Consider the following 12,667-nt stretch of genomic DNA (forward strand, 5'->3'; position numbering starts at 1 on the left):
GCCATCATTGACCCATCTTGTTCTCTCTCTTTCACACGGCAGATCGAGCACGAAGCAGCATGGTCTCTACAGAAAGTGCCTCCTCCACGTACGAAGAACTGGCCAGGGCCTACGAGCACGCCAAAATGGAAGAGCAACTGAGGCACGCCAAGTTCACCATCACGGAATGCTTCATATCAGACACATCATCGGAGCAGTTGACGGCAGGGACAAACGAGTACACAGACAGTCTGACCTCCAGCACCCCTTCAGAATCGGGGATCTGCAGGTTCACTGCATCTCCCCCCAAACCTCAGGATGGAGGTCGAGTGATGAACATGGCGGTTCCAAAGGCACATCGGCCAGGTGAGCAAAGCAGTGCACGGACCACTGGGGAGGAGACGCGTCTTCCTGATTCACACCCGTCCGCTATGAAAGCCCGTCCTGGTGTTTGGACGTGGGGCTCTGTTTACAGGCTGCTGTGTAATGAACCACCCCAAAGCTTATGGGTTTCCAAAAGTGACAGTCACTTATTTTGTTGTCAGGGCTTGGAGGGGACAGCTGCCCAGCTGTGTCACTGGGGACGCTCACTCAGGTCTGGAGGAGCCCTTCCAGACACCTCCCTCACCTGGCAGCCTGGTGCTGGTCGTGTCTTCCCCGGGTGGGTTTCTCCCCAGTGTGTCTCCAGCTTCTTCATATCATGGCAGCTTGGTTCTTAAGCAGGGATCCCATAGACAAACAGTAGAAATAGCCGGTCTCTTAAGGTTGGGCATGGAAAGTGACACATCATTTCTATCATATTCTGTTGTTTAAGCAATCAAAGAGCCCAGGGAGCTCAGGTTGGAGAGAGTCCCCATCACATGATGAGAGGAGGCTCAAACACAAGAGGCTTGAGTTTTAAAGCTGTTGTTCTGAGGACTTTGGAGGAGAGAGATCTTACTGGTGGGCTAGTGCTTGGGCCTTGGTTTCATCGAGCTACCCAGAGTGACAATGACTGGCTGGGGTTTGGTCAGCCACTGTTCGGTCTTTGCCTTGAGCATGTGAGAGTGGACTGGGTGTGTGGGAGTGGACTGGGTGTGGAGACGGCAGCTCTGAGTTCTAAGGCCTCCAGGGCCTGGCAGGTCATGTGCATAAGTGAAGAGGATGGGGAGCATGAAGAAGGGAAATGATTCATGAAAGACAGTTTGAGTTCACAGACTGTCTAAAGGGGAGAGACTCCAGCATGTTCCTGCCAACTCATCTCAAGTGAAAATGGGGGGCCAGGATAAGTGACTTTCTCAAGAGAAGCCAGAAATCTTGGTTTCCTATGAAGAGCCAGAGTTTTCAAGGGTTGGGTAAGATATCCGCAAACGGGGGCACCTGGGAGGCTCAGTGGGTTGAAGCCTCTGCCCTTGGCTCAGGTCATGATCCCAGGGTCCTGGGATCAAGCCATGCATCAGGTTCTCTGCTCAGCGGGGAGCCTGCTTCCTCCTCTCTCTTTGTCTGCCTCTCTGCCTACTTGTGATCTCTGTTAAATAAATAAATAATTTTTTTAAATAAAAACAAGATATCTGCAAACCATTGTAGAGGACAAATAAACAGGTCTGTATACTGAATCCAACCATGGCAGCCAGTGGTTCTTCTCATCTGACGACTCTTCCTCCTCACCCTGAAAGAGCTGCCTGTAGACTTTTCTTTGTGGACTGGCCTATCCTTTCTTGTTGAATCTAGTTTTATTTCCCTTTTTCCCATTTTCTGAACCATTCTACTAGTCCTATTTCAAAAATTTATCTTTGCTTTTAAATTACTGCAATTCCTTTGGGGTTTATGGCATATAGCCCAGCTGAAATGAGCCTTATAAATGCATAAAAATATATAAAATAAGAATTGTCTATCCAGCAACTAATCTTCCAAACTGAGTCAAAATTCATGCCAGCATACAATAAAGAATGATGGCTTCATTTATTCTCATTTTGTCTACCTCCTCAGGGAGAAGATGAGCTGTTATTTGTGGGCGTTTTTATTTCAAGCATTTCTTGTTGTTGGCATTTATTTGCAAGGCAAATGCAGAAAAACATAGGATAAAAACATAAGCTCTTTGTGGCCATTAAGCCCAAGACAGAGGAACACAGGAAAGAAGAAAATGTGCCTCATTTGGGCACATTGTTTAACCTTGGTGGGCTTCAGTTGCCCCATCTGTAAAATGGGCATGACCTTGGTGTAAGATGTGTGTAGCCTAATTTGGGTAAAATGGTTAGCAGTTGTTTTTGTTGTTGCCTTGTTGATGCTGTTGTTAGAATTCTCATGGCGACACCAGTGTGGTCTCCAGATGAGCCGCTGGCTCCTCTCCTCCTTCCCTCTTTTGTTTACTTCTCTTCGGTGGCCCCAGACACCCTGGGAAGCATCTGCCTCATTTGGGTATCACCCAGTTACATATGCTTCCATTGGCGGCCATCTTCCCTTGCATACAGTAGCTCCTGGGAGAAATGATGGTCTTACTTGTGCAAACTTTGAATTAATTAAAGGCTTGAGTTTCTTTTTTTTTTAATTTTTATTTATTTTTTAAATTACTTTTCAGTGTTCCAGAATTCATTGTTTATGCACCACACCCAGTGCTCCATGCAATAATACATGTCCTCCATAATACCATAATACCATAATACCACCGTGCTCAGCCATCCCTCAGCCCTGTCACCTCCAAAACCCTCAGGTTGTTTTTTCAGGTCCATAATCTCTCATGGTTCATCTCCCCTTCCAATTCCCCCCAACTCCTTTCTCCTCTCTATCTCCCCATGTCCTCCATGTTATTTCTTATGCTCCACAAATAAGTGAAACTATATGATAATTTACTCTCTCTGCTTGACTTACTTCACTTAGCATAATCTCTTCCAGTCCCATCCATGTTGCTACAAAAGTTGGGTATTCATCTTTTCTGATGGAAGCATAATACTCCATAGTGTATATGGACCACATCTTCCTTATCCTTTTGTCCATTGAAGGGCATCTTGGTTCTTTCCACAGTTGGGTGACTGTGGCCATTGCTACTATAAACATTGGGGTACTAATGGTCCTTCTTTTCACTACATCTGTATCTTTGGGGTAAATACCCAGTAGTACAATTGCAGGGTCATAGGGAAGCTCTATTTTTAATTTCTTAAGGAATCTCCACACTGTTTTCCAAAGTGGCTGCACCAACTTGCATTCCCATCAAGAGTGTTAGAGAGGAGTAGGGAATTTGGGTAAACTGGAAGGGGAGGTGAACCATGAGAGACTATGGACTCTGAAAAACAGTCTGAGGGGTTTGAAGTGGTGGGGGGGGGTGGGAGGTTGGGGTACCAAGTGGTGGGTATTATAGAGGGCACGGCTTGCATGGAGCACTGGGTGTGGTGAAAAAATAATGAATAATGTTTTTCTGAAAATAAATAAATTGGAAAAAAAAAGAGTGTAGGAAGGTTCTCCTTTCTCCACATCCTCTCCAACCCATGTTGCATACTCTGTTGTTAATTTTGGCCATTCTAATTGGTGTAAGGAGGGATCTCAATGTGGTTTTGATTTGAGTCTCCCTGATGGCTAGTGATGATGAACATTTTTTTCATGTGTCTGATAGCCATTTGTATGTCTTCATTGGAGAAGTGTCTGTTCATGTCTTGTGCCCATTTTTTGACATGATTGTCTGTTTTGTGTGTGTTGAGTTTGAGGTGTTCTTTATAGATCCTGGATATCAGCCCTTTGTGTGTAATGTCATTTGCCTCTTTGTTTTGTTGACTGTTTCCTTTGCGTGCAGAAGCTTTTGATCTTGATGACGTCCCAAAAGTTCATTTTTGCTTTTTTTCCCTTTGCCTTTGGAGACACATCCTGAAAGATGTTGCTGTGGCCAGTGTCGAAGTGGTTACTGCCTATATTCACCTCTAGGATTCTGATGGAGTTTCTTTTTCGATTTCTTGTTGTTCCTCTTGTAAGATTCAATTTTTTAAAAAAGTTTGAAATTTTGTTATGACATTGTTGCCTGGATCCATCAGAACAATTGAAGATCACAATTAACTGAAGTAGCATAGTCTTAAAATGCTATTTAGACTAAAATGGTTTTATAACTTTAGGTATGAGTCATTTTTTTAAGTCAATGCAAGACCAAACATCCACAAATTTTGTTTTGTACACTCTAGATTACTGTATTACTATTATTGAATATTTGATATGCTTTTTGGAAAGCCTTTCTATTGTCCCCTTATAATGAGACTAAATTCAACAACAGGCACAAAAGCCAAGGTTACAATTTATTATTCTGCTAACTTGAGGCTGTGTCAAATTTATCAGTTCCTTGAGCTGCAATTTCAAACCTCATTCCCACCTGTGTCACCATGGCTCTAGACAGCATCAGTCAGCCTGTGCCTCAGTGAAGTCTTCCCAATCTCTCTACATCTTTCTCCTCACCATCAGCTCTTCTTGTGTGATGGTCTTTTCTTCCACTTGTAGTCCAAAGCTTTTAAACACTCCACAAATCAAGCTAGGATCAAGCTAAATCAACATGGCCAGATACTTGCTCTAGGAAGACAGAAAACTTGTCTTTATTGCTTTCTTACTTCTCTTCCAGTGTCTAGCAGGTAATTTGGCAGTACAGTGAGCACTCAAGAAATATTTTAAATGACTTAAGCACTGAATATATGCTTCTATCACTGTGTCTGATACATAGAGTAGGTACTTAATAAATATAGTGAAGGAGTGCATTTATCACCACTGTTTTGATGACAAGACTGGCCAATTTTAAAACGTGACAATTATTAGAAATTCTTAGTAAAATATAAGAGAACGTTTAAGTCAACCCCACCTTCCAACTTACCTTTAAATAAAGTGACTTATTTTCTAGTCTTGCTCTTCACAAATTAAGAGGAAACCTCTTCTACAGGTAAAGGGGAGCTGCCCATGGCATGTGACACCTCACAGAGAAGGCAAACATCAGAATCTCGCTTTAGATGTTTAACTATACCTGAATTTTGAATTTGCTGAATTTGGGGGACTTTTTTACTTTAAATAAAATGCCAATTATTCTGTGGTTTTATTTTCTACAATAATGGATGGTTGTTTCCAACTTTAATAACAAAAGACAAACCAAACAAACAAATAAAACTCTATCTTCCTCTAAGAAATTTCTCTCTTGGTCAAGGCAACTTCCAATACTCTGATTACAGTACCTGTTCTTGGGTTCAGATACCACTCTGAGCCAGCTTCTAATATTCTTGGGATTGTGACTGCACCTCCATTTATGAGTTTATCCTATGCAATCAAGAAATACCCTTGCACAAAGCTACTTAAATCAATTTAAAGCTTCACATATGCAACCAAATGCATTCTGGCCCCACGAGCAGCAAGAGAAGCGTCAGCCCCTTTATATCTCTGCACTCACACTCTGGGGTCCCAGCCTTAAATATATGTTCATTGGCCCCTCCCATGATGAACTTACTTGCCATTCTCCAGCCGCAGATGATCACAGACTGCTGCCAACTTGTTGGTACTCTAAACAACCAGGTACCTGAAGCAGTTTTTGTCTTCCAGTGTACGTATCCATTCACACCATCCCTCACACCCTTCTTTAATCAAATGGGAGAGTATGGAGTAAGAGGTGCTTACCTGAAGGACAAGCTGACCTCTGCTCCAGCAGCGCCCTCCAATGAAGGCTGATCTTCCTGTTCTCAGCTGTCTCTGTGATTGTGCTGTTTCACCTCCAAAGCCCATGTGGTTTTCATGCTGGCTCTTGAATCAGAATTAGATTCCAGAGATCTTCACTGCCAAAAATCCTTCTCCACAGACTCATTCTACCTGCATCTACCTCACCACCTGCAGAATGAGCTCTGCTCCCGGCAGGTCACCTGGCACGGACTCCCTCCTCCTGACCCAAGGCACCACAGTGGGTTCCTCTCAAGCAGTTCTGTATCCCCCCTCCCCTCACCCCTTTGGGTCAGGTAATGGGAGGTCCTATGTCTCAGGTTTGCAACCTTCTCCTCTTTTTTGCACTCAGTACAATGAGATTTTGAAATTTCTATTATGGATGTTATTCTAAGAACTATGGAAAGGGTCTCCTTTCAAGTGCAAGTATCTTTGATACTTCCACATGGACACAAACAGGTGTGCACACCATACATGCATGCACGCATGCCACGCACACTGAGCTTCTCTGGCCTCCATCCTTCCAGAGATGCCCCTGCTTCTTCCCTCACAGACTTCCAGCTTCCTTTCTAACTTCATCATGTCTTTTTTAATCTCCCACTCAATAGCTGGTCCCACTTTCAGAGCCGGAGATATGATAGACAAGATGCACAAAGACCTCATCTTAAGCGAGTTTGTATTCCTGGTTGGAGAGACATACACTGATCAAATAAGCAAACAACACAGTTTCAGATCATGATAAGTGCTGGGAAGGGAAGTAATGGGGAAGGGGATCAAGTCTGGCAGGGGATAGGGGTTGGGGAGAATGGTCCAGGAAGTCCTCTTGGAGCAATGAGTTGTGAACTGAGATCTAAGGTGAATGGGGCAAAGAAACTCTGGAAGACATCCTAAGGTGACAGTGGTGTGCACAGAGGAAGAGCAAAGGCAGGAGATTGGAATGAGCTTCACATTCACCACCCATAGCAACAGTTAGCTCTGAGCTGACAAACTTTCAAATACTCCCATAATATTTAAAGTTAGAAAGACCTGGGGGCCATGAATAGCACCTCCGAATATTGCTCTGCATACCTGCCATGGGTGGACCTAAATACTTCACCATGCTCATCCTGGCTCACTGCTAGGACACTGATTTTTTTTAATTTTTTATTTCTTTTCAGCATAACTGTTTTTGCACCACACCCAGTGCTCCATGCAATCCGTGTCCTCTCTAATACCCACCACCTGGTTCCCCCAACCTCCCACCCCCACCCCTTCAAAACCCTCAGACTGTTTTTCAGAGTCCATAGTCTCTCATGGTTCACCTCCCCTTCCAATTTCCCTCAACTCCCTTCTCCTCACTGATCTCTTTAATGCGTATTGGCGATTTCACCTTCTTCAACGGTCTTCGACAAGACTGTCTTGTTATTTTAGTTTGATGTCTCAGGACACATGAAGTGATGGTAGGACTCCTTATGCAGGGTCCCAAGCTTGGAAATCCAAGCCCACTTGCCTTTTGCACTGGCCTCCTCCCCTTTCTGCCTCTGGTTCCAAGGGCCCGAGTCTTCTCAACTTTCTGAGAGCTCTTGTGGTTTTATCGTAGATACTGCTGCTTGTGTATGTCCTCCAATTCCTAAGTGTGTGTTTTGTTCAGACTGCCTTTTCTCTGACTCCAAGCCCCTTAGCTCACTGTTTTTCTTGGTTAGCTTATTGGGGTTCAGCTTTAGTTGCCGGGGACCCCATGGGTGGTACAGGGTAAGGAAGAGGTCTGTGCCTGGTAACTTGTAAGGGAGAGGTAGGAAGCCCATCTATGTCCTGCAGAGTGGCCAGAAGAAACTTTCTAGATTCTAGTGGCACAGATGACAAGCAAAAAGGCTTAATCACAGTGAAAGTTCACTGCATCTCCAAAAAGTCCCTGTGAAAACACAAATCTACTACACTCATTTATGCAACCCATATTTATTGAATATCTTCTCTGTAAAAAGATACTGTATCAGGTATTATCCTAAGACATAAAAGTGTTAATAATATTAAACCAGTGCTTCCCACAGTCTCCTTAATTCATCAGAATAGCAGGTAGTATCCTAAACAGCAGACAGAGACCTATAGACACAAAACAGATGAATAAGGAAATCCAAGAAACAAGGGAAAATTCAGCTTCTGGAAGACAGGGACCACACACACCCCCCAACACACACACACACATACACACACTCTCCTGTGAGAGGTCATGATAACCTGAAGGTGCTGGGAATATACAAAACTGTAAGAAAACAGCAAAGACCATCATATTTCCATGGAGCCCTTTGTGGGCACAGCTGGCACCAGCTTCTAATGCATTCTATATTCCAAACTAGGAAGCAACGAGCTTTAAATTCCAGTGTGCGGTGGACATTCTGGTGTTGAAATCCCTTGTGTAGCTGTCCATTGCTCAGGATAGAGACTCACAGGGTTTCGAGAAACGAGACCTGTCTTCCTCACTGGTCATGACTCCTGCTCTCTGGACTCCTAAACTCCCCAAATGTATATTCCATCTGCCTAGAATCCTCTCATTTCCAGGTTAACTTTGTCCTTCCGTGGGATGACCCAAGGTGCACAGGATTGCTGAAACAGGGCTGCCAGCCCCACGGTGGAGCAGGGGCAGGTCTCCTAGCAGGCTCCCTCCTCAGTCGTCCCCAGTGTGTGGGTCCTCAGAGATCTTAGGTGCGAGCTGGTGCTTCTTTGAACCTCATGGGCCCTTTCTCACTGGGTGCTCCAAACACCCAGCTAAGGGATTCTGACTTGGCCTCCATGCTGGGGCAGGTTTTCCAATCCTGCTCTTCATTCAGAACTATTTTATTTCAGAAAAATCATGAGCAGCAACAAACTCAAAGCCCCACTTTGTACCTCAGTGTAGTTTTTAAAGTTCACCAGAGAGTAGGAGGATCACAATATTGATGAGCTCTTAAAAATGCATGAAGCCTCCTATGTACAAGCCAAGAATGGTAATACAATCCACGTACATGGACCTCTGGTATCAATCTCTCATTATTTATTTAGGGGTTTTCCTGGGGGCCATTTGGGAGTGAAGATTCATTTACCAAGAGAGATTCATTTACAAGTTTTCATTACCTTGCTGCAGCATTAATATTAAACTAAAAAAGTGTTAGATCTCTTTTGCCTCCAGAATGGGCAGACTCCATACTCTCTCCCCTTGTAACTAGCTCTTTAATGCTGTCATCATTACAAGTCTGATCTGTGTGGTTCTTATTGAAATTGCTAGAAGTCAAGGTAAGCATCTTTTGCTTCTTACCTTTGCATCAATACCCAACTCCATCCAAGGGCAGATATGAAACCTTATTAGAGATGGATGAAAGTTCCTTTTTATATGGCCTCAGAGGAGAGCTAAGACCCAGAGACTCTGATTCATTTTCTTTTTACACGTACTTATTGTGAAACCCTATACATGCTTTCACAGGAGCTGATGAAGTATTGCATTGGAAGGGGAAGAAAGCTTTTGCCATGTGCCTCAGAATTTTAGGCTCCCCAAAATACATTCATTTGTTTTGTACTTATCCTCAAATTCCTAATGCATTGTTCTTGCCCAATTTTCACAGGTTAGATAGTAAAGAGCATAAGAAAGACTCTCGCAGACTTGAGAGTGCCCTTAGAAATGACCGCGCCCCCTTCACCTGACTAAAGATAAGATGCAAAACTTGAAGGGGGTCACAGAACCATCTAGAGGTAAAGGCAGGATTTTAGCAGGAAGCTCAAAATTCTCCAGCTCATGTTCTTATCCCATTCTAAGCTCCCACCTCTTCAGACCAAATAAGAGGAAGACCTTGTGACTGCCGTTGCATGAGACCCATCCCTCTCTTTCTCCCAAGAACGGAGGCCATAACTCCTTGTGGATTAGTAGATACTGAGCAGTATAATTACTTATTTGATAGAATGAAATGTTTTTTCTAATAAAATTAAAACAAAATAAGGGTCCACGTGGAATTGTGAACATTAACCCCTTTAAACCATGGTTTCTCAGGGTCAGCAGAGTGAGCACTGGAGGACTAGAGACATCGGGGTGAGCGGTGGGCAGTGGCAGCCTATGCTTTGTAGGATGTTGGACAGCATCCCTAGCCTGTGTCCAAGAAAAACCAGTGACAGCCACACCCCAGCTGTGATATCCAAATAGTCTTCAGACATAACCACACACCTCCTGGGGGCAGAGTCCCTCTTTGCTGAGAACCACTGATCTCAACTTTAGACATTTCCTTCCCAAGTGTGTGCACACTGAATGGCAGGAAGCAACATCTGAGAATAGATTTGTGGAACGCACATCCATTATAGATTTTCTGAATGGATGCATTCTTGCTCTTTTTCAGTATTGATTTTTGCCATCCTTCTTCCGAAGCTAAAGTGCATTCAGACTTCATGTGTGCCTCTGACGCTACTGGGAAAGTTTAGGAAATTTGGGTCTCCAGATAGGAAGGTTTCAGATGAGTGAGGCTGTTTACTGTGAGTTTTCATGTGATGGGGCCAACCGTGGCTTGAAATCTCCCTCGGGGAGGATGGCAAGCTTTGAGCACCTACCTGCTGGTGGATGCGGGACCGTCAGGGCATCTGGGGGTGAGGAGTTATGAAGGTACCCGTGAGCAAGGTAGTGAGGGACAGAGGGAGAAATCGAAGCCGCTTGTTTCATGTGAACTTTCGGAGATACTAGTGGTACCCAAGGTCCATGGCCCCTCAGCTCAGCCTCTCAGAGCCCCTTCTCCCCAAGGGTATGTCGGCCCCTCCAGCTGTGTCCCCACCCCATGTCTCTGACTCAAGGGCCGTGGGCCTCAGGAGCAGAGCACAGAGGGGTGTTCATGACACACAAGTGCATGAATAAGCATCACAAAAACCAGTGGATGGAGTGTGTCCCAAAGGCTCATCTGGGGCTCCTAGCCCCCGTCACTGCGTTTGCACTCATGCTGGGTTTGGGAAAGTAACTAATGGGTTTAGCTAACTAGGAAAGTGCTAGAAGTGTAGTTAGTTAGGTAAGTAGGGCAGAAGGAAAACGTGGAAGGAGGCATTGGGGTTCCCAGATCCTTTCCCTTCTAGCAGTCAGAATGTCAGACTAGGTCTTCCTGCCTCCTGTCCCTTTCTCCTGGATGCCTCATCCTCGCCTTGTGGTCTCTGTCCCTCACCCCAGGCTCTCCTCCCCTCTGTCCTCATGACATACACACAGTCTCACACACACACACATAGTCACATGGACACACATACACATACAGTATACACATACTTACACACACACACACAAACACATGAACACATCATATACACACAAACACATGAACACACATACAGATGGCACACGTGTGCACACACATGCGCATGGAGACACCTACACATGAACACATTTACATGTGCATATGCACAAATGCACGTATGCACATACACAGAAACACATACGCATGTGTACACAGATAGACACACAAACACATACACACATGAACAGATACGCATACACATGTGTAGACACACAAATGCACACACACTTTCCTTGACATGGTGCCCTGGCATCTGCGTTGCACACCGCTGCCATCTCCGTCCCCTCCTGCTTGCACTGTCTCTCTCACATCTTCCTTCTACCTTCATTCCATGGAGCAGAGTGTTGGTGTAAGGAAACAGAACAAGGAGAGAGAGAGAAAGGGGAGGGGTAAGGCTGAGTAAAGCAGAGAGGAGGAACACAGATAATAAATGATTCAATCCTTGCTGAAAGTAGAGGTGAACTCCACTGTAGCTGGTTTTCCAGAACATGCAGTAAGGTCAGGGTTTGGCTCTGCCTATGTTTGTGGCAATAGTGCGTCAACACACAGGATGCCAAGGGCTGTGTGTGCCTGGTAGAGGTGATTGTAGAGTTCAAGGCAAAAAAAAAAAAAAGATCTTTGAATGTCTCCTAGGTCACTGCTGCTTTCACAAGTATGGGACACCTCCAGAGGGTCCTGGCAGATTAGCTTTAGGGCATGTTGCCCCACAGAGATGGAGAGGGTTCAGCAGCCAGGGGTGGGTCACCTGGGGGTGGCTGGACAGTGAAGAACCAAGACACCTGTTCCCTGTAGGTTCAGATGCCTTTGAAGAGGCTTCTGCTCCCTCCTGAAGGAGACTTCAGGGAAGCCACCTCCAACCTAGTCCTCAGGCGGTCTTTGGGGGTCAGCTGGACAAGTGTCTGCCTCCCCAGGGAGCAGAGGAACCAGGGGAAGAGGTGGTGCCTTAGCTTCTGTAGGGAAGAAGGACAGGTGGCAGGTCAGAGCACAGGGTGGAGACCCCATAGACCATGATTCCGTTGGCTGCAGTTACTGGTCTCTCAAGAGAAATCCCCTCCTTTCCTGTGACTGACATAAGTGGACATGGTTCCCATACAGTAGAATCATTCCAGGAGGTCCCAAGTGAAGTTCTCCCAGCCAAGAAGAAAGGACATCTATGTGAGTGTCCCATAGCTGGTGTAACAAAGGGCCAAAAACTGGGTGGCTCCAAACAACACAGATTTATTCTCTCACAGTTCTAAGGGCAGAATTCCAGAATCCAGTGTTAGCAGGACCGTGCTCCCTCCTGAGAAGGAGAATCCCTTCCACGCCTCCTCCAGCTCCTGGGGGCTCCAGGCACTCCTTGCCTTGTGGCTACATCTCTCCATCCTCTCCCTCCCTCTTCACATGGTTTTTCTCATCTTCTCTGTCTCTAGTCTCCTTCTATCTTTCCTTATAAGGACACCTGCCACTGGATTTAGGCCCACCTGCAGTCCTCATGATATCATTTCCAGATCCTTAATTTAATTATATCTACAAAGACTTTCTCCTACAAATGTCACACTCACAGATTCTGAGGATGGGGACACGGACCTATCTTTTGGAAGTGGTGGACACTAATCAACCCACTGAAGACAGAAACCAAGGTAGAAACCCCTGGCCAGTCTCCAGTCCCTAACTTCAGACCTTCTGAGAAGGGACATGTCTGGCTGAAAACCTTTCACAAGCATTACCTAATTAGACCTGCACCACAACTGTATGTGGTAGATTCTACTATTATTCCCATTTTATGAGTGAGGAGATTGAGC

General features: G+C 45.1%; 1 protein-coding gene across 1 annotated transcript in view; it reads left to right on the forward strand.

Moving 5' to 3' along the window:
* Positions 1–12,667, forward strand: part of DSCAM (DS cell adhesion molecule) — a 315,819-nt gene that overhangs the window by 299,544 nt on the left and 3,608 nt on the right. The window contains exon 29 of the mRNA XM_044250904.1: positions 43–345. Coding sequence (XP_044106839.1) covers positions 43–345 — 303 coding nt within the window. The remainder of the gene's footprint in view (positions 1–42; positions 346–12,667) is intronic.

The sequence above is a fragment of the Neovison vison genome, chromosome 6 (genome assembly GCF_020171115.1).
Source record: "Neovison vison isolate M4711 chromosome 6, ASM_NN_V1, whole genome shotgun sequence".
Lineage (NCBI taxonomy): Eukaryota > Metazoa > Chordata > Mammalia > Carnivora > Mustelidae > Neogale > Neogale vison.